At 40.9% G+C, this 22,434-nt stretch overlaps 1 protein-coding gene across 4 annotated transcripts; it reads left to right on the top strand.

Moving 5' to 3' along the window:
• Nucleotides 1-968: 968 nt before the first annotated feature.
• On the top strand, nucleotides 969-17,690 carry ZNF227 (zinc finger protein 227). Of its 4 annotated transcripts, XM_072966906.1 has the most exons (9): nucleotides 969-1,206; nucleotides 1,972-2,110; nucleotides 3,851-4,157; nucleotides 4,655-4,816; nucleotides 7,266-7,338; nucleotides 7,769-7,830; nucleotides 9,473-9,599; nucleotides 10,368-10,490; nucleotides 15,154-17,690. In XM_072966906.1, exons 6-9 carry the CDS (start codon nucleotides 7,771-7,773, stop codon nucleotides 17,280-17,282), a joined length of 2,439 nt encoding a protein of 812 aa, XP_072823007.1. In that variant the 5' UTR covers nucleotides 969-1,206; nucleotides 1,972-2,110; nucleotides 3,851-4,157; nucleotides 4,655-4,816; nucleotides 7,266-7,338; nucleotides 7,769-7,770; the 3' UTR covers nucleotides 17,283-17,690. The 4 variants fall into 4 exon arrangements, with proteins under 4 accessions (XP_072823007.1, XP_072823009.1, XP_072823008.1 ...); XM_072966908.1 differs by lacking the exon at nucleotides 3,851-4,157; XM_072966907.1 differs by lacking the exons at nucleotides 969-1,206; nucleotides 1,972-2,110; nucleotides 3,851-4,157 and adding an exon at nucleotides 4,164-4,348.
• Nucleotides 17,691-22,434: the final 4,744 nt, after the last annotated feature.

Here is a 22,434-nt window from a genome sequence, read left to right as displayed (position 1 = left end):
CAAATTTATCATAATATTCCTCATAATGCTCTCTTCATATCTTTAGTGATGTTTCATTTTTAATTTTGGGAATTGGTAATAGTGTCATTTTTGTCTTTGTTTCTTGGTCACTCTTACTGGACTTTGTCAATTTTATTGTTTTATTCACAGAATGGTCTTTGGCCCTTTTAAAAAAATACACTTATTTTGTTTGTTTTCTGTTTCATCAATCTCTTATCTTCATCATTTTCTTCCATCTACTTACTGCATTTTTTGTTACTAAGTTCCTGAGAAATGTTTTCACTTTCATATTCAGCTTCTCTTCTATTTTAGTATATACTTTTAAAATTCTACAAGTATATATTAAGAATTCTCTTTCTAATTGTGAATTTTGTTTTTCTCCTTGTGGTTCTGTCAACTTTTCTTTTTAAAGTTTGCTTTATATTATGTGAAGCTGTTATTCTTGATAGTTTAAAACTTAACGAAGTCTTTTCTTTGTATTTCTTATAATGCATTTTTCTTCGAGGACTACTTTGTCCAATGTTAATATATTTTTAGATTATAGAAATAATTGGAAACCTAGGATGATGCTCTCTTCCCTAGAGAGGATTTTCCTTTGTTTCTGTTAGGTCTTTGAAGATACTAACAAACAAGGTTCACTCTAATGCAATTTCAAGTGCGGCGGTAATTTGGAGTTTGGTTTCAGTCTCTATCAAAGAGAATTCATTTCCTTTTATCCGTCTTCCTATAAGGCAGCTCTTTTGGATTTTACCGCAGACTCCTCTCTTCCCCATTCAGACCTCATCCCAAGCCCCTTGAACGTGGCGAAAGTGCTGCTTAACTTTCAACAACAGAATGGGTAGGAGTCACCCAGGAAGACACTAGCAGCTCACAACAGCACAACTTGGCCGGGCCCCGCGCAGGCACCGTAGTAATCAGTCGGTAGAAGCTCAAGGTACTTGGGCGTCTTTCCGCTTCAGGGGGCGGGGCCGTGGCCGTCGTTTCCTCTCAGGCATTCTGGGAAGTGTAGTCTCGTGTCCGTGCGACCCTGAGCACTTCCGCTCCTGGACGTCGTGGGTAGGGAATTCTGGGAAGTGGTCTCCGGGCTCCCCCTAGTAGCCTCACTTTGGGTGGATGAGTCTTCCATCATCCGGGCTTCTCCACACCTGGGACTTCCCAACCCTGGGCGGAGAATCAGCGAGGCCCGGGCCTTCGTCCTCGGGGAGAGTAAGAGAAGCTGCGGCCGGCTGCAGAGCACGGTGTTGGGGAAAGTTTGCGTTCCCCTCCGGTGAACCTCCGGTTTGGAGCAGTCTGTGAGGCCCCGGCTTGGGGGGCTGCCTTGGTCACCTGTCGCCTGATTTGCGGGCCTCCTGGCTCTTCAACCGGATTCCCTCGCCTACGAGCCTGCTTTGCGTCTTCCTAGCGGAATAACATGCGAGTTACTTAATCTCTCTTGGCATCATTATCCTCATCTAATGTCATTAATAGTAGTAACCCCTTATCATTTTATACGAATTAATTCATTAAGTGACTGCAACAGCCTTATGAGTTAGGTAACGCCATTAGGCTCTGTTTTGTTTTGTTTTGTTTTAAACAGATAAAGAAATGGAGGTTGTGTTGGGGGGATAAAGCATACTACCAACGCAAAGTCCTATGTACCCAATGTAGAAAAAAGAAAGCAATCTTATTACTGAGTAAGCATTTCTAGAGTACAGTATTGTAGATTATTTGCAGAAAGATATTACAAAGAAGGGAATTTAACCCTATTTATATAGTCAAGCAATTACAAGCTTTTTCTACTATTCTATTTTTAACCACTCGATACATACATTCTCAACATTAATGGTATCTTGTCTTCCAATAAGAGGTCGTGACTGTCCCATTTGCTGCAAGTTCTTTGATAAATTCATCTTAAATTTACTTGGGAGTCGGATCTTTGTTAATTGACTTCATCCAAAGGAATAATAAAATTTATCTTATTTCCTCTAACAGCACATTTACAGCTCAGAGAAAGGCACCTTCGTCAAACTCCCACAGTGATAGGGACACTGGATTGTTATTTTCTCAGATGTTTATATTCAAACGGGACAAACCTCAGGACTTTGCAAAACATTCTTGGATTGTAAACTTGGTAAGAAGCTTACTTAACCTTTAACAAAACTTACATGCATATCAAAAAGGTTAGGGAAAGGATCTGAAAGCACTTGGATTCTTATGGAAATACTGTAAGAAAAAGGACAGGGAAAATGGACCCTTTGGACAAAGAAAATTCTTTTTTATGTTTTTCATTTACTCTTAGTGAGTTTATCTTATGTGCCCAAGACTTAACAGCTAGTAAGAGGCAGAACTACCATTTGAACCCAAAGAGTTGGAACCTCAAGTCTGTGTTTTTAATCTCTATTTTTTTTTAATCATAGGAAATAGTCGTGTAAATGGTTTAAGGAAATCTTTTTCTATCAGGTTTGGAAGGTGGTTTGGGGCTTTGTAGTTTATATCTTCATTATAGAAGGAATGTATGCTCATTATGCAGAGATTATGAAATACAGAAATATAAGAAGGAAAGAATCCAAATTACCCATAGTCTTGGGGTTTGAAAGTAACCACTGTTTACATTTTTAATGCATTTTGTGTTGGAGCTGTACTACGCATGATATTTCTTCTTTAAATTTTATTAAGAAACAGCCCAAACATACACAAACAGAAAATAGTGTAATGAAACCTGCCCCCCTCCATCAGTCATCTGCAACCCTTGTCAGTGTTTTGCTTGTCTTTTTGTATCCATTCCCTTTGTCACACAAAATACTTTTGGGGGATATTAAGGGGAGGAGGAGATGGAATCATTCAAATTAAAAACAAACCCCAGTCATGGAGTCACTATTCAAAATCCACTAACATAAAATGATTAAAAACGGAGAGCAAAGGGAAGGCTCTTTGTTAACTTCACGGTTTTCATTCTTGGCAACCAGGAGGATGGTAGTTACATATGTAAGAAAGCTAAGGGACATAGAAATGTTGAAATTTGAAGAGGAATAATTATGAATTTGGTTTCTTAAATTGGAGTTTGACTTGAAACAGTCTTCTAGATCTTGGTCTCTGATCTGTTTCTCCCTTAGGCTTTGTGCTACTTTGTTGCAGCAAGAATGTCACAGTCTTTAAAGTGTGGTTAGCACCCAGCAAAGAGACGCTCTTCAGCGTTTGTGGCTGGTGAGGCTGCCCAACATCCTGAAACAGGGACCTGCAGCCCAGTTAGATTTTATTCAGAATTCCTGAAATGGATTTCGGAAACCATAAAGGGAAATCATATAAACTTTATCGATCCTAACAAGCCACGAAACAGGCTGTTCCCGTTAGCATCAAGTTTAAAGTTAAATTATATACAAGCTAGAATGACTTCTCCATACATCAATATGTGAAAATTTCTTCCATCAGTACATTTGAGCAAATAACAAGTCTTTATTGTGACTGTTGTATAAACACTTAACAATAACGTGTTCATCTTTCAAATTCAGAAACTCCCTGAGGAATGATTACAACCGCCCTGATTGTATTGAGAAATTGATCACATAGGTCCATGCTGAAGCTTGCCTTTTCACCCTATGTCTAGCTGTCCTTAGCAGCCAAGTTCTGAATTATTTGACTCTTCTGTTAACAGTAGTGGAAATTTACAATATAATCTGTCCCCATTGGGGAGAGGGGGGTTTTTCGTTCTTTTTTATATCTAAAAAGTGTCTAAAACTTCATTTTAAAGGCTCTCAATTTTTCTTTTTTCTTGTAGAATAGGTAAAATTCTATTACAATGATCTGTTTCTTACAGTCCTTTTAAGATTATGACTTTTCAAATATATGCTATTATGTTTTGTTTGTCAATGAGAAAAAGCTAAATTCTACTGGCGTCAGAGAACTGCTTCAGGCCGGCGGGAAACCATAAAGGGGATTCGTGAAGTTGTTGGCCAAGAACTTCCGAGAGATTGGGGTTGTTTTGAAGCTCCGAAGGCGCGGGCGTGTCCCTCACTCCTCTTGCTGTTCTGAGAAGTGTGTTCCCCGAGTTCTATCCGGAAACAAAAGGCTGAGGCACTTTTGCCTGGCGCTTCTGGGAAGTGTAGTTCCGGAGCTCAGTGTAGTCAGTGGCACTTCCGCCCTTGGGAAGCGAGACTGCCACCATCTTTTCGGTCCGGGAGGTGAGTTAGCCCTGAGTCCCTACGACCCCTCTGAGCCTTTTCGGCCTGAGCGTGGGACTAGTCGCTACCTAGCCGGCTGTCTTAGGATGGTGAATCGCGGCCACCGGCGGAGGCTGAGAGGCCGAGGGCAGAAGTGTGGATTCCCTCAGCTCTCCTCCCCCACTTACCAAGCAGCGCTGCTACTTCTATCGGTACAATATATGGCGAGTTGTTTATTATCTGTGCCCTGCTTTTCTCCTATAAGATAGCGAGAGAGACAGTAACTACTAGGTAGGGGTGAGATGAGACGTAAACGGGACCACAAGCGTCAACAGCGTAGAACGCTGGTGGCACCTAACGGGTTGGCTCTTGCTGTTGTAGATCCTGTTAGTTTTCTCACCAGCGCAGTTTCTGTTGGACGCCCCAGTGAAGGGGAGAGCGAGGAGCAATGCCGCGGCCCGCCTGTCATCCGTCAGGAGACTGAGCTCCTTCCGAACTTTTACTGATCCCTTTTTTAGGAAGCATCGAGTCACCCCGCGTCAGTGCCTGGAAATGTTCGCTGAAGTTTATCCGGGAGACAGATACAGCCTGGCTGTCCCACCGCATCCTTCTCTTTCCACTCCTGAATTCGCAGAGGGGAAGAAGGAGGGACTTCTTGGCTTCTCACAGCCTAGCCTCAGGTACATACTCCTTCCTGAAGGTTCCTTCTTGCTCCATCATCTATTTTCAGTTAATCAGGTTTCCTTCAGTCAGTAAATTACTGCTAGGACAATGTTTAATTATTTGTTGAATAAACCTGAGAATGTTTACTCTGCTTGTTAATATGTACGTGTGTATTTCCACCACACAGATATATTTTTAAATAAATACATAAGTTTTTATTTTTATTTATTTTTTAGTGTTTTCTGTATTTTTATTGAAATATAGTCAGTTTACAATAATGTGTCAACTTCTAGTGTACAGCACAATGTTTCAGTCGTATGTAAACATACATATATTCGTTTTCATATTCTCTTTAAGTTACTACAAGATGTTGAATATAGTTCTCTGTCCTACGCAGTATAAACTTGTTTATGTTTTATATATATTAGTTAGTATCTGCAAATCTTGAACTCCCAACTAAATACATAAATTTTTAAAATATATAAATATATTTTATTTGCTTGTTTTAAAATTTTTAAAAAATATTTTAACATATACATTTATTTTTAAATCTATCATGCTCTCCTTTTCTTCCTTTTATTTTTTGCTGTCTTCAGTTCAGTTTACTCCCCCCCCCTTTTTTTTTTACTCTCAACTGAGTTGGAAATGATGTGGTCTTGCATTATTTTTTTAACGTTTGAAAATGATGTATGTCTCAACAAATACTAATTTTAATCAGCGTGTATTCTCATTCTGAAAAATATAGAGACTGAAAATATATTTGAAAGTTGATGGCTCCCCAAACCCTTTTTTTTTTTGACTGTAGATTAGGTCGTAGGTCTACTAGGTTTAGTTTTTATTGTAACTCCCCTCAAAAGTTGTCATTGTGGTCTTGGGTTTTTTCCCTTTTTTCTTTTAACAAGGATGTTACCAACATATTTACGTGTTTTCTTGCCATTGCTTCTTTCAGGGTTCATTTAGTCATAAATTTTCTTCATTTTTTTTCAGCTAAGATGCCTTTGTTCCTCTCCTACGTACATAATCATTTAGTTGAGTGTAGAAATCAGGTTCACAATTTTTTTTCTTCATTTTCCCACTACTCAGTTATTTTAGCTCTCCATTTTGCTTCCTTGTTTCTGTCAATGCAATGATCATTTCTATGTGGTAAATTATAGTCTCTCTGGGAGCTTTAAGGATTTTTGTCACTATTTTTAGTTATTTATTTATCCTTTGCCTTCCTGATTTTCACTCTGATTTCTTTGGGAATACACTTATTTTTATTTCTACTGATCAGAATCTCGATATATGAACTCAGCACTTGTCTCCTGAAATGAGACCTCTCTGCCATTGCTTTTGTTCTCTCCTTCTTACACTCCTATTGGACACGTGTTGGAGCCTCTCAGTCTCTCTTCCATGTTTCCTGATTTTTTTTTTTTGTCTCTTTTTCTTTTCTCTGTGTTTTTCTTTATCTCCACACAGATAGAATAAAAGCTTTCTACCAATAAGCCTTTTCTGGTTTCAGTGAAATAAATTGACCTGCAGTGATTTGTTTTAGAAAATTAATAATAGCGTGAATATAATGTTATTAGCTCAGCAGTAAATTATTAAGTAGGGAGAAATTTTAAGTCACAATCGGGGCTTTCAACTCTGGAAAACAGTATGGAGATTCCTTAAAAAACTAAAAATCGAGTTTCCATAGGATCCAGCAATCCCACTCCTGGGCATATAGCCAGAGAAAACTCTAAAATTCAAAAAGGTGATGCACCCCAATGTTCACAGCAGCACTATTTACAATAGCCAAGAAATGGAAACAGCTTGTTTCCATGGACAGATAACTGGATAAAGAAGCTGTGGTGTATGTATATATAGTAGAATACTACTCACCATAAAAACGGGTGAAATAATGCCGTGTGCAGCAACATGGATGGACATGGAGATTGTCACACTAAGTGAAGTCAGACAAATATCGTATCATGTCACTTATATGTGGAATCTTAAAAATGAACAAATGAACTTACCAAACAAAAACAGACTCACAGACGTAGAAAACAAACTTACGGTTACCAAAGGGGAAAGGAGGTGGGGAAGGCTAAATTAGGAGTTTGCAATTTGCAGATACAAACTACTAGATGTAAAATAGATAAACAACATGGTCCTACTGTCTAGTACAGGGAACTACATTCAATATCTTGTAATAATATACAATGGAAAAGAATCTGAAAGAAACATACGTATAAATATGTATAACTGAATCACTGTACTGTGCACCAGAAACTAATACAACATTGTGAATCAAGTATCCTTCCTGTTTTTTAAAAAAAAAAAAAAGGGTGGGGGAGAATCAGGGCTTTCAGAAAATAAAGATGACTTTCATAGGAGAGCAGTCACATATGAAGTCCAGATGCCTTTCAGGTCTTTTTTGTTGTTGTCATTAAAAAGGCATCTGCAGATACAGTGACGCCAAGTATCTCATCTGCTTTTTTGCAGCTGCAAGAGAAAGGGACTCCTCGTTTTTTGAACTTTCCATCTGCTCATTCACTCCTTGAAACAGCCCTGTGAGGTGGATATGACTTAACAATTCTTATCTTCTCGTCATTGTGCAGGTGACCAAGTGAGGCACAGAGAGGTTTTTGGAATACCCCTGATGTTCCCCGGGTGGGAAGTATCATTTCCAGGATTGAAACCCATGCCTAGGGCCTGCTTTTTTTTTTAGCCCCACATGTTGTTACATGCCTCTCATTTCCTACTATCCCCAGGATCTGAAATCTTTATGTCAGGGATACCGCGTTTGGCTGTGCGAGTTGTTGACTGTCTGGTGGCCACTGGCTGACAGACCTGTCAGTGGCTGCCGTGTCCCCCAGGCTCCGCTCACCAAGCTGTGCGTGGCTGCCTGTGCTGGAGGTAGGGTGCTCTTGTATAACTTCTGCAGGGATGCACATGGCTAGTGGCAGCCCTGGCCTGTGTCTCATGGCTTCTTTGTCCTTCCCCAGTTATGCCTTCTCAGGACTCTGCCCTTCCACAGAGGGAACGGGAGGAAGTGATCGAGTTTCAGGTGAGTGAGGCATGGCTTTCCATCCCCTAACGTGGGACTTTGCTTCTCAGAGATGAGGCACGTCTTTTTTCTCTGCCTTAGAAAGGCGAATGGAACACAGCAGATCTGGAGAGCCTGTTGTCTGCCAGACTGTGTGCGCGCGCATGTGTATGTTTGTTTTTATCGTCTTTATTATTTCACAAAGCAATCTTTGAAAATAATTAGAGAAATCTGAAGTCGGCAAAAATAATTCACAGTACAGCCCTGCTCACAAACTAGCTCTTTTTGCTTTCCTATATTCTTTTTTCACATGCGTTCACAGTTGCATATTTGCATTATTAGAGTCAATGGGATATACTTACAAACGTTAGATAAAGGCTTACTGTCTCTAATTCTTATTAAAATTAGTGAGATAAAGTAAGACCCAATTGGAATATGAGTGAAAGAAGTGAATGAGTGTCATAAAAAAGGAAAATAAATTCATGAGGAAAATACTGATCATTAATACCTAAATGTGTGCAAACGTTAATAAAAGCTCTCTGTTTTTTTATTTCACTTAAGATTGCTGAAGATTTCTTTAAAAAGGGACGTGTGTCTTGTTTGGCCAGTCTAGAGATTCAGGAACATTTGTGCTCTCACATGCAAGATGAATTGGGAAAGTCCCCCCCTGCCTTTTTAAATATTTCCCCTTAACAGAGGCCCTGGGGACTGAACCCAGGACCTCGTGCATGCCAAGCATGTGCTGTACCACTGAGCTATACCCTACCCCCCCAGGAAAGCCTTTTGAGAGGGAGATATGCCACTATGGTTTCAAAACTTTTAAAGTGCATATTTTGTGACTTTGCAGTTGCTACCACTTGGCTAAGGTCTCTGTAAAAGGATCTTTGCAGCATTGATGATACATAAAAATCTGTAACTGATTATACCTTACTTGGATTGAGTGAAGCTAAATCGCCGGTTCTAAAGAATACTATACTGTGCAGTTCACAGAATGGAGTGAAAGATGATCATGACGTGACTTGCTCAGATGTGTGAGTGCTTGTTACGTGCCAGGCACCGGTCTGAGTGCTTTACGTGTACTCACTCATCTAACTCTTCCAAACACCTTGTGGTTTAGACGCTGTTATAGAAGAGGAAATGGAGACAGAGAGGTTAAGGAATTTGCCAAGAGTCCTGTCATTAAAACCTTGACATTTGAGCTCAGCCTGTGTCCTCACCAGGTGTGCATGCAGTGGATACAGCTTGTGCCTCAGAAACACAAAGGAGGAGCTAGGTGCCTGTCCTGGAGGGTGGCTGAGGGCCTGGGAGCTTTGCCAACATTAAAAACAGTGATGGAGTGGGGAGGGTATAGTTCAGTGGTAGAGCGTGTGCCTAGGATGGCAAGGTCCTGGGGTCAATCCTCATTACCTCCATTAAAGATAAATAAATAAAAACCTAATTACCACCCCACTGAAAAATAATTTTAAAATTAAAAAAATAAAACAGTGATGGGGGAGGCAGGGAGGGAACATCACTATCACCGAGAGGGACAGTTTTTGGGACTAAGAACTGCATGGAGACCTCCTAATTGGTAACAATTTTGGGGGAAATCTTTATCCTTCTCAGTGCTGCCCTTCTTCCAGTGGGGTTGTACAATTGAAGTTACCTGTATTTGATGTTGCAGGAGGCAGTGACATTCAAGGACGTGGCTGTGGTCTTCACGGAGGAGGAGCTGGGGCTGTTGGACTCTGCCCAGAGGGAGCTGTACCAGGATGTGATGCTGGAGAACTTCCGGAACCTGGTCTCCGTGGGTGAGGATGGGCACTGAATCCCAGCCGCCTTGAGATCTCTGGTCCTCAGTTGTTCAAAGCTTTGGACTTTTTGAAAGGGCTCCCTGACCTTGAAGACACAAATCTTTCTAATCCATAGATTTTTCTGGTCCCTCTCTGCTCAGGCAGAGTTCTGTTCAGGGGTGATTTTGCCTCCCTGGGAACACTTGACAACGTCTGGAGACAGTTTGGATCGTCACAGCTGAGGGTGGGGTGCTACTGGCATCTAGTGGCTAGTGATGCCGTTGACGTTCCGGCAGTGCCCGGGACAAGCCCCACCACGGAGCAGCAGCCAGTCCGGACTAGCAGTAGCGCCTCTGCTTAAATGAACTGTAAATGGGCAGCCTAGTTTCTCTACTTTGTCTTGCAAATACTTTCATGGGTCATGGAGTCCACTGAGTACATTGTACTGGCGTTACTTTCTTTGGTTGAATCAAATAGAATAAAATAGAAAAAGAATAGAAAGGATCAGCATTCCTTCTTAAGACCTCACGTTGCAGCAAAACTGACCATTAGCAGTACTTGGTGGGAGGGTGTGGGGACTATGATGAAAGCAGGTAATTCTGGCTAAATCTGATTTGATCTCTTATTTGAACGTGAACTAGGTCATAACTTGAATTTATTTCTTATTGCAATTCATAATCAAAAAGTTCTTAAAATATCACTTGAGAGGCCTGAGGGTTATAGAACTTGGACCGAAGTCTGTATGAGCCATGTATTCATCTGAAATGTGTGTCTGTCTTTTCAAAGGACATCTTCCCTTCAAACCAGATATGGTGTCCCAGCTGGAGGCAGAAGAAGAGCTTTGGATGACGGAACGAGAAACGCAAAGAAATGGGTGTTCCGGTGAGAACCGCGCTGCCGTTCTTTCAGGTACCTGCCCACCCGCGTCTCACCGCGCCCGCGACGTGGTTATCACCCTTGTCCAGGCACTGTCGTCTCTTCCCTGGACTCTGACAGCTGCCTCCACGCTGGTCTCCGTGCTTCTGCCTTTGCCCTCCTTCTTCTTTCACTTCTAGTAGCCAGAGTGGTTCTTTAGAACACCGTTCCTCTGTCCCAACCCTCCCAAGGCTCCCCGTTTCACTCACAGTCCTACGTGATCTGGCCTCCTCACCAGGTTCCTCTTGGCTCTCCCATCCTTTCACCCTTGTGGGGATCATTCCTGCCATCCTGGCCACTCAGTGTTCGCCTCTGTTTCCTGGCTTTGGACTAGCTCTCCCCTCTGCCTCAGTGTGCAGGTCCCTGGCCACGCCCTTACTCACTTGGGTCTTTGCTCAGATTTCATGTCATCAGACAGGCCGTCTGCGTCTGCCCCAGGTGAAATATTGTCCTCTCTCCACTCTCTGTCCTCTCTCCACTCTGCCTTCTGAGCCCTGATCACCTCATGCCCTGGTAACCTATTTTTGTTCACTTGTTCATCACCCGTCTCCCCATGAAAGTAGGAGTTTGGGCAGTTTGATTTGCTGTCAAGGTTTCTGTTCCTGATCTGAATGAGTATAACTTGGAGACAGTAGCCTTCTTGAATAGTTAGCGCCTTTGTTGGATGTATTGAGAGAACCCAGATTGGTTGGAGAGATGGCAGCGGTTCTCGGATGTAGATTCAGGACTTGGAGAATCTGTTACTCATCGTATTATTTGAAATAAGTCACTTTCCTGTATGCCTTGGTGAATACATTTTAAGTTTTCTAGTACATGCTGGGGGAAAAAAGGCCTCTGATGGTCTGTTTGCATAGTAGGTGCTTAACACATACTTGTGGGATGAATAAATTGTTTTAAAAGTTACTCCTGTTTTGAGCAGAAATGAGGACTCTCCTGACAGCTCCTCCTAACCTGTGAGCCCCGCCTGCCCTCTCCGTGGCGAGCACCTCATCCAGGTCCCCAGCGGCCATCTCACTGCTCTGCCTTGGCTTTCAGTGCCCTGTTGCCCTGCCTTCTCTCAGTTCTTCACTTTTTAACTTCACTTTATTTATTTATTCATTTATTTATTTTTTATTGTAGTATAGTTGGTTTATAATGTGTTAGTTTCTGGTGTACAGCGTAATGATTCAGTCATGCATACATGTATATATTCCTTTTCATATTGTTTTTCATTATAGGCGATTGCAAGGTATTGAATATAGTTCCCTGTGCTGTACAGTAGGACTTTATTATTTATCTATTTAGTATATTGTGTGTGTATCTGCAAATCTCGAACTACCAGTTTATCCCTCCACCCTCCCCTTCGCCCCGCCAGTAACCATAAGTTTATTTCCTATGTCTTTGAGTCTCTGTTTTGTAACTCAGTTCGTTTGTATCTTTTTATTAGATTCAACAAATAACTGATATCATATAGTATTTACCTCACTTTTTTACTCCTTTCCTTTTTCTCCACGTCTTTCTTTTCTCTTTGCATATTCTGCAGTTCTACCCATTTAAAAATATCAGCTCTTCCTAGGGAGTGTAAATTTATATACTCTCCCTGTCTGAAAAACAAAGCAGAGATGCTTCTCTGCAAATGTGATGGATTAGGCCCTGAATTCTGTGAGTAGGCGGTGGATACAATTCGTCTGCTCCTGTCCGTCTCCCTTCTTGTGTGTGTACATGAGATGTGCACTTGGTGTATTCAGGAATGTGAGACACTTGCTTCACTTTACCGAGGCTCATCTTCATAGGCAAACTGAACCTCAGGAATCGTGATTCTACGTATTGTCACGTTTCAGTTTGGTGTGGTAGACCAAGTCTCTCTTTGAATAACTCTGGTAGCTTTTTCTGCTGCCCTTTCTGAAAGGTTTTTTTTGACCTCCTCAACATCAGTGTGTTTCTAGATTTTGCAACCATGCTCCATGTTCAAATGCTACCTAAAATACTCTTTGTAGGTCGCCTGAGCGCAAATTGAAGGGCTTGTTTATGTAAGAATTCTTGAAACCCGAAACCCTGCAGATCACAGAGACAAGAGGATCTCATGTCTCTGTTACCTCTAGCGATGGCTCCTGGGCTTAGAGCACACGAGTGTGATTAAATGGATAATTTCAGAACTTTGTCTTCCAGTGAACTTGTAACGTAATTATGATCTTTTAGACATCTTCAAATAAGTAAAGATTCACACTTACTAACCATAGAAGATAAAAGCTGTTTACAGTTATCAGAACGTATAACTACATTATCAAAAATTATCAATACCACGGAATAGAGCATCAAAGTCCTACTGGGTAGCACAGAGAACTATGTTCAGTGGCTTGCAGTAACCTGTGATGAAAAAGAACATATTTACATGTATACCTGAATCACTGTGCTGTATACCAGAAATTAATACAATATTGTAAATCAACTATATTTCAACAAAAAATTTACAAAAGTTACCAACACCAATATGCCAGGCATTACAATTCATCGGTTCTCAGGTAGCAATTTCAAGTCAGCTGCTTATGTGAAAACTGCCTCATCTGTGCGGCTGGTGTCCCACTGGTACCTCAGCACCCAGGACCTAAGCAGTCATGTAACATACACGGTAGCTTTGCGTAGATCCCGATTGGATATTTCCAGAAGTCAAAAGGCACTGGCATATGTGGAGATGAAGAGTCCTGGGTAGGAAAGAAAATTACAGAATTTCTAAATAAGTTCTCCAGTGTAACTTGCATCCTAGTGGTATTAACTAGTTGATGTCACAGGTGACACAAGAAGCCTGTTACATGTTGCAGAGCGTTCTGATCCCAAACCTCCAAGATTCACCCCAACTTTACAGATTAAGGGCACAGTCCTCCACAAGACTGCCCTCCAAGACTTCAGGCGCCAGCTGGGGTTCCCTTCTGACCCAGCTGGCTATAGATTTGTGGGTTCTGATGATAGTTGGCTAGAATGGCTGACAGAAGTCAGGGAAGTGCTCTGCTTAGAGTTAATCATTTCATTATAGCAAACAGTACAAATTGGAACTGGCAAAAGGAAGATGCATAGGGTGAGGTCTGGGAGAGTTCCCTCCCTTCTGCCTCTTGTAAGGACCCTTGTGATCAGTTTGGGCCCATCCAGAGAATCCAGGGTAACCTCATCTCAAGATCCTCAAATCTGAAGTCTCTTTTGCATGTTAACTTACAGTTAATTAACTGGACAATTAATATGTTAATTGTATAATTAGCTGTACAATTAATATGTTAATCACACAGTTAACTGCACAATAAATATGTTAATTGTACATTGACGTAGTCACAGGTTCCAGGGAATAGGGCATGGGCATCCTGAGGGCATTGGATTCGCCTGCCTCACCCAGAAACCTGCACGTACCTGTTGAGACTGTTTCAGTGTGTATTTGAATGTAACTTTCCGTTTAAGCAAATGAAACATTAAGGACTTGGTACCCCCATCCATACTTTAAGCCAGTGGCTTCCATGCATTTTTAACTATGCCCCTCAATAAGGAATACTTTACATCTCACCCCAACATAAATACAATGTATGGGCATATTTGTGTGTGTGTCTACAGCTGAAACAAGCATCTCCTATAGTGGTACCCTTTCCACTTGTAATGCACACTTCATGTTTGTATTCTTTTAATTTTTCTTTTCATGTGTCACAAGGTCGGGAGTGGGTTTCACAGTTCACTCATACATGCCAGCAAGTTAAAAAAATTCTGTCACATCGGGGCTAAAGCAATGAAGAAGACAAAGGGCATGTCTTCCTCGTGTCTTTTCCATTCTGATGGGTCTAAAAAGACGAGCACAAATGAGGAAGGCTGGAGGGAAGCAGAGAATAAGTGCTGCAGGGAAAAGTAAAGCAGAGTAAGGCAGAGGGGAAGGTGAAGGTGTGCGCAGCTGGGGAGGAATGACTTTCTGCTGGGTGAGGAGGACGCCCCCCCCCCCCCTTGACTGACATGTGCGTAGAGAGACCTGTAGGGAGTGAGAGGAAGGGCCAGCTTTGCAGCCCTCTGGGAGGAAGCTTTCCCAGCGGAAGATGACTCTTCCCTCTCTCCCACTTCAGGGCTGCCTTTGAGAATCTGGACGGTGCCCTGTTTCTTTCCTTTGCCCAAGTGCTTTCTTAGCCACAGAAGATGAGTTTTTCCCTTTTCCACTTCTTTCAACAGAGACCTAAATTACTACCAGGTTTAGAACAATGCATATAATTATTCCAACCACTTCCCAAGTTTTCTCTGGGAATATCCTATCTACGAGGACCTAAAATACCTTCGTAGGCCCATAGCCTGAGCTTTTGGGACCTAACTGGGTAGAAGCCCACTTGTCCTAAGCCTGCTAAGGAGAAAGTGAGTAGGCTTTTCATTGATGTTGCTGTAGGCTGGAATGTGGGTTGTCTTGGTTTCAGCCTTAGAGCCCAGGTATTAAACTGTTAGACTTACAGTTCTCAGTGGGTCACATGTACAGAAGAGTCTGTTGACTTCATTCTTTGCTTCCACTTGTACAGAAAAACATAACAAAACGATAAATGGTGTTATACAGACATGTCCCTTCCCCTGGCCTATTAAGGCCTTATCTCCTGGCCTAAGTGTGAAATCCTGATACTTCTGAACAAAGCATTTACTTGTCCTGGTCTCTGAATATTGCCTTTTCTCATAGGCAACAGGAATCAAAATGAGATGGAGAATCTGCGAAAAGTTGCATTAAAATACATTTCATGGGAAGAGCCATCCTGCTGGCAAATCTGGAAACAGGTTGCAAGTGATTTAACCAGGGGTCTTTACTGGAAGAGTTCCCCATTTCTACAGGGCGATTCTGTTCAGGTTTCTGAAAATGGGAACCATGTAATGAATCGTAAAGGAGATAACTCCATTTGCCTTGAAAATCAAGAGTTTTTGGTGTCGAGAACACAGGATTCTCGTGTGAACACCTACCTGAGCGAGGCACAGAATCAGAGTAGAGCTGAGCACATCAACAGGAAAAATGACCTGCGTGTGTGTGAAGGCTTCATGAGGAAACCACCACTCAGTGAGCCCGCTGAGACTGACATGGACCAGAAACCCTCCAAACATAACGGATGTGGCAGGAGCCTTGGTGACAGCTTCACTCGGCACTGCCCCTTAGGAGAGAGGCTCCTTCCATGCAGAGAGTGTGGGAAAGGCTTCAGTCATCACTCTGTGCTGCCAGCTCGCCAGAATGTTCACACAGGAGAGCGATGGCCCCGTCAGAGCTCACACCTTCAGACATGTCTGAGGATTCCCCGAGGAGAGAAAGTCGATGAATGTCATGAATCAGGTGACTGTTTCAGTAAGACGTCTTTTTATCCTCATCAGTCTCATCATATGGGAGAGAAGTCCTATCGGTGTGGCAGTTGTGGCAAAGGGTTCAGTAGCAGCACAGGGCTTACCGTCCACTACAGAACGCACACGGGAGAGAAGCCTTACAAATGTGCAGAGTGTGGTAAATGCTTCAGTCAGAGTTCAAATTTTCAGTGCCATCAGAGAGTCCACACAGAAGAAAAACCATACAAATGTGAAGAGTGTGGGAAGGGCTTCGGCTGGAGCGTTAATCTTCGCGTTCATCAGAGGGTCCACAGGGGTGAGAAACCCTATAAATGTGGAGAGTGTGGGAAGGGTTTCACTCAGGCCGCACATTATCACATCCATCGGCGGGTCCATACTGGGGAGAAACCTTACAAATGTGATGTCTGTGGCAAGGGCTTCAGTCACAATTCCCCTTTAATATGCCACCGGAGGGTCCACACCGGAGAGAAACCCTACAAATGTGAGGTGTGTGGGAAAGGCTTCACCCGGAATACCGATCTTCACATCCATTTGAGAGTCCACACGGGAGAGAAGCCCTACAAATGTAAGGAGTGCGGGAAGGGCTTCAGTCAGGCTTCCAATCTTCAGGTCCATCAGAACGTCCACACTGGGGAGAAACGATTCAAATGCGAAACGTGTGGGAAGGGCTTCAGCCAGTCGTCAAAGCTTCAGACCCATCAGAGAGTCCACACCGGAGAGAAGCCATACAAATGTGATGTGTGTGGTAAGGACTTCAGTTACAGTTCAAATCTCAAACTGCACCAAGTGATCCACACCGGAGAAAAACCATATAAATGCGAGGAGTGCGGGAAGGGCTTCAGCTGGAGGTCAAATCTTCACGCACATCAGAGAGTCCACTCAGGAGAGAAACCCTACAGATGTAAGGAGTGTGATAAGGGCTTCAGTCAGGCCATAGATTTTCGGGTCCATCAGAGAGTCCACACTGGAGAGAAACCCTACAAATGTGAGGTGTGTGGGAAGGGCTTCAGTCAGTCCTCTGGTTTGCAGTCCCACCAGAGAGTCCACACTGGGGAAAAGCCGTACAAATGTGATGTCTGTGGAAAGGGTTTTAGATACAGTTCCCAGTTTATATACCATCAGAGAGGCCACACTGGCGAAAAACCGTACAAATGTGAAGAGTGTGGGAAAGGCTTCGGCAGGAGTTTGAATCTTCGCCATCACCAGAGGGTCCACACGGGAGAGAAACCCCATAAGTGTGGGGAGTGTGGGAAGGCCTTCAGTCTCCCCTCAAATCTTCGAGTCCATCTGAGTGTTCACACTCGGGAGAAACTATTTAAATGTGAGGTGTGTGGTAAGGGCTTTAATCAGAGTTCACGTCTTCAGGCCCATCAGAGAGTCCACACTGGAGAAAAACCATACAGGTGTGACGTCTGTGGTAAGGACTTCAGTCACCGTTCCCGCCTCACGTACCATCAGAAAGTCCATACTGGCAAGAATCTTTAAAAATCAGAAACATGTTATTGACTTCGGTCAGGATGCATGTCTTCAAGCTTTTGGTGATTCCATGCTGGTGATAAACTCTACAATAAAGTATTGAGGGTGGAAAGGGATTTCTTCAGATGGAATCTTTCTAACAAATCCATTAAAATGACATAGACCCATACATTGTAACAGAGAAGAATTAAGTTGTAACCCTCCTGGTAAGATCCACTTGATATAAATCATCTTTCAAAGTGAATATATGCCTGAAAACAATGTGTGATAAGGCTATTTGCTGTATACTAGCTAGGTTTTTGGGGAATTAAGGGGATTATTTTTCCTTCAGCTTCCATTTTATACTTACTTACAGTGACTGTTATTTTTACTAAAGCTGTAAAACTATGAAAAATGAATAAAATTACTGATAAAATTTCCAGTAGCCAAGAAGTCATAATATGATCGCTTCATTCCATATGGTAGATTGGATTAAAATTAAAGAATAGATCCCCAGAGATGAATCTTTGATCCTCAGAAGTAAGTATCTGTCTACTGTAGATGTATATGAAGGGATATTCATTGCATCATTGTTTATAACAGCAAACATAGAAATAATCTGTTGGATTGCCAAAGTATTTTGTGATTTATTGACCCAGTGGATCTCTCTATGGACATCAAATGAGAGAAGGTAAATTTGCATTACGTATGTTGGAAGATGCCCAGGACACATTCACCTGGAAAAACACAAAACATGGGATTTTCGTGTGGTCTCATTTAAAAATAAAAAAAGCATATGTAGGTGTTAATTTCTAGTTATTTCTAAATGATGAGAGTTTGCTTCATATATATTTTTTACCTCTTTTTAACTTTCTTGTCTTGAAAAAATTTAAAACTTCCCAAAAGTTGTAAAAATTATATAAAATCTCTCATATACCCTTTACTCAGATTCACCAGTTAACATGTTTGAGTCGTTCTCTTTTTGTGTATGAATGTGTATACATGCACATACATACTGACATATTTTTCTTTAACCACGAGTATGTTCCAGACCGCTTACCCTTTGCATCCAAATACTTAAGTGTGTGTATCTTAGAACAAGGATATTTACTTAACATAGCTACATCAGGAAAATTGAATTTTGATACACAACATTATCTAACCTACAGACCTTACTGAAATTTTATCAGTTGTCCTGATAATATATTTATCACACATTTTCCTGGTCTAGAATCCAGTTAATGATTATATATTTCACTTAGACTCCTTTAATCTGGATTAGAACTCATTCTTTGTCTTTAATGACCTTGATTAAAAAATTTTTTTTCTTGTTCTTTTTTTTAATTGAAGTATAGTCAGTTTATAACATGTTAATTTCTGGTGTACAGCATAGTGTTTCGGTTATGCATACACTTTTTCATATTCTTTCTCATAGGCCAATACAAGGTATTGAATGTAGTTCCCTGTGCTATACAGGAGACCCTTGTTTATCTGTTTAAGTTACTATCTGCAAATCCCTAACTCCCAACTTACCCCTCCACCCCTCCCCTTCCCCCCAGTAACCATAGCTTGTTTTCTGTCTGAGTCTGTTTCTCTTTTGTAAATAAGTTCATTTGTGTCATTTTTTTAGATTCCACATGTAAGTGATAGACCTTGGTATTTTTGAATGTCACTTAACTTGGATTTTTCTAAGGTTTTCTCCTTACTAGATTTAAACTGTACGTTTTTGGGTACAAGGATTCCATAAGTGATATGTCCTTGGCGTATCACGTTAAGGAAACATGATATGTTTGTCCCCTTGTAAGTGAGGTTGACATGGTTAACTTGATTAAGGTAGGCATGAACTGGGGCTTCCACTGTAGAGTTACCATTTTTGCCTTTGTAATTAATCATTTGTGAGGAGATAATTTTCTGGTTCCGCAAATGGCTTGTTTTTACGAATATTCCTATTCTAGTTTAAGCATCCATTGCAAAACCTAGCCTAAATAGATTATTACTGATGGTTACAAATGGGTGATGTTTCTGCCTTCCTCATTCCCTCAACATTTGTTAGCGGACATCTGTCCGTTATTCACTTTTTGTAAGTTTGAGCATGTCTCTCACTCTCTTGATACAATACAGTATTCCGTATGCATCTTGTACCCCACTGCCCCAGCCAGGGGGTTTGCTCTTTCTTTGAGAGCCCTGGTTCCTTATGGTGGGGACTGGTGTTTAGAAAGATCTGAGTAATAGATGTGCTCATTTTCACTCCTGTGGGCAGAGAGATGATAGGCAGGCAGATAGACAGGTGGGTAGAGAGGGAGGTACAAATGTCAAAAGAACGAATCATGAGTTCATACTTTCACCACCAGTAATTCCTCATTCAACATCAGTGTTCTTCCTAGCCTCCCCCAAACTGCAAATTCATTCTTCAAGAATCAGAAATGTGGCTCCCAATATTATCCACATATACCAGCTAGGACTTCACAGGAAGAGAAAATGGAGTATTGGACAGCTGATGCCAGAAATGATTGTTGAATGGCATAGCTCCCCTCAATCCCCCAACTAAAACTTTTCCCATCCTTATGGCATTAACTTTATTTTTTCAATTGAACTACAGTCAATTTCTGGTGTACAGCACAACGTCCCAGTCCTGCTTATACATACATACATTCATTTTCATTTTTTCCATTAAAGGTTATTACAAGATAATTGCTATACAGAAGAAACTTTTTTAAATCTATTTTTATATAGTGGCTAACATTTGTAAATCTCAAACTCCCAAATTTATCTCTTCCCACCTCCTTTCCCCAGTAACCATAAGATTGTTTACTATGTCTGGGAGTCTGTTTCTGTTTTGTAGATGAGTTCATGGTGTCCTTTTTTGATTCCACATATGAGTGATATCATAGGTATTCTTTCTCTTTCTGGCTTCACTTAGAATGACGATCTGTAAGTCCATCCATGCTGCTGCAAATGGCATTATTTTATTCTTTCTTATGGCTGAGTAGTATTCTATTCATTCTCTCTCTCTCTCCATATGTATGTGTATATACATTTATCCAGTCATCTGTTGATGGACATTTAGATATTTTCCATGTCTTGGCTGTTGTAAATAGTGCAGCTGTGAACATTGTTGGGGGGGTGTGTGTTTGCAAATTATAGTTTTCTCTGGATATATGCTCAAGAGTGGGATTGCTGGGTCATATGGTAAGTCTATTTTTAGTTATTTAAGGAACCTCCATATTGTCCTCCATAGCAGCTGCACAGTTTACATTCCCACCAACAGTGTAGGAGGTCTCATCTTGATTTCTAAAAAAATTTGCTGAGATTTTGATGGGAAGTGTGTTAGACGATTTGGTATCTTAATTTAAGTCTTCCAATCCATGGACATGGTGTAGATCTCTGTTTAGGTCTTTTATTTCATCAGTGATGTTTTGAGTTTCAGTACACAGTTGTTGCCTGTGTTTTGTTAGATCTATATTTAAGTATTTTCTGAAATTTTTGTTCTTTGTAGCTTCTTTATATAATAGAGTGTCTGCAAACGGAGACAATTATTTCTTTTTTTCCAGTGTGTTTTTGTTGTTTGTTTTTCCCTTATAGTAATGTCTGGACCCTCCAGAAAGCTATTGAATGGGAATATTGAAAGCAGACATCTTTGCCTTTTTCCTCATCCTAGGGGAAAACATTTAGTCTTTTAAGTGTTATATTAACTGTAGGCTCTTGTAAATGCCTTTTATGCCGTTAAGGAGAGTCCTTTTATCCCTGGTTTGCTGAAAAATTTTCATCATGAATGTATGTTAAATTTTCTCGAGTTTTTTTCTGCGTCTGTTAAATGGTTATATAGTTTTTCTTCTTTAGACTATTACTATAGTAAATTACATTAATTTTCAAATATGGGAACAACATTGCATTCCTCGGATAAACCCACTTGATCATGATGTATTATTATTTTCAAATATTGTATTCTACTTAATATTTGTTGAGGGATTTTGCATCTGTGTTCATGAGGGATATTGGCCTATAGTCTTTCTTTATGTAATGTCTTTTTCTTATTTTGGTAACAAGGTAATGCTGGCCTCATAAAATGAGTTGAGAAGTGTTTTATTCTGTTCTCTCAAAATGCTTTTGTAGAATTGTTTTTTTTTTCTTCTAATGATTGGTAGATGTAAGCACTCTAGGCCTGGTGTTGTTGTTGTTGTTGTTTTAGAAATTTTTAAAACTTGAATTCAGAATGGGTACAGAAATACTCTGGCTATTTATTTTTCCTTGAATGAGTTTTGGAAGTTTGTGCTCTTTTAAGGAATTTGTCCTTTCACCCAAGTTGTCACATGTGGCACGACACTGTTTACAGTATCCTTTTAATTGTCCTTATTTATATTGAATTATCTTACTATCCTTTTAGGATCTGTAATCATATCTTTCAGTCCTGCAGTTGGTAATTTCTATTTTATTATAGTTCTTTTCAAAGCTTACTACTTTTTCTCTATTGTTGTTCTTTCAGTTCCAGTGATTTCTGCTTTCCCTCTTTTATTATCTCCTTCCTTCCTTTCCTGAATACCATTATTAGAACTCACTTGAAGTTCCTGCTATGGACTTTTGTTCATTTTTTCCCTCCCCAGCATTAGCTCCCTTCTCCATGCCTATGTTCCCTCCTCACTCGGTTGTGTTACCCAGCTCTCTGGGAGTTATAGAGAACTCTTATTTCGCCAGGTGTTTAAACTACAGGAATTATTGCTACATTCAGCCCCTCATTCCAGTTATACTTGAAAATACATTTTTAAAATCCATTTTAACCCATTAAAGTTAAACTGCTTTGAGAGTTGTAGAGTGACACCAGTGAAAATGATGGAGTAGGTAGTTCCAAGGGCCCAACCTCCATAGAAACAACAAAATCAACAACTGTCAGAATATGCTTCTTTGGAATTCTGGAAAAATAGCCAAAGGTTCACAACAACCCAGTGAATGCTGAATAGAGAAAACAGCAACTTTAAAATGGTAGAAAAGCTTTGTGGTATTTTTACGTGCCTTTGCTTCACCCTTCTCTCCAGATCAGTGATGGTCTTGAAAGTGACAGCCTACATTCCCAATGTAGGACCCTTATCCCTGGCTTCTAAGGAAGCAGAGCTGAACTTGTTCTCCAAGAACTGTGTTTGTCTGTTTTGAACTCTTTAGGAGCTGGCTGGAGGACTAATGCAAGGTT

Source organism: Vicugna pacos, chromosome 9 (genome assembly GCF_048564905.1).
Source record: "Vicugna pacos chromosome 9, VicPac4, whole genome shotgun sequence".
In the NCBI taxonomy this organism is placed as follows: Eukaryota; Metazoa; Chordata; class Mammalia; order Artiodactyla; family Camelidae; genus Vicugna; species Vicugna pacos.
Note: the sequence above shows the minus strand (reverse complement) of the source record. Positions and strands in the feature narration are given on the sequence as shown.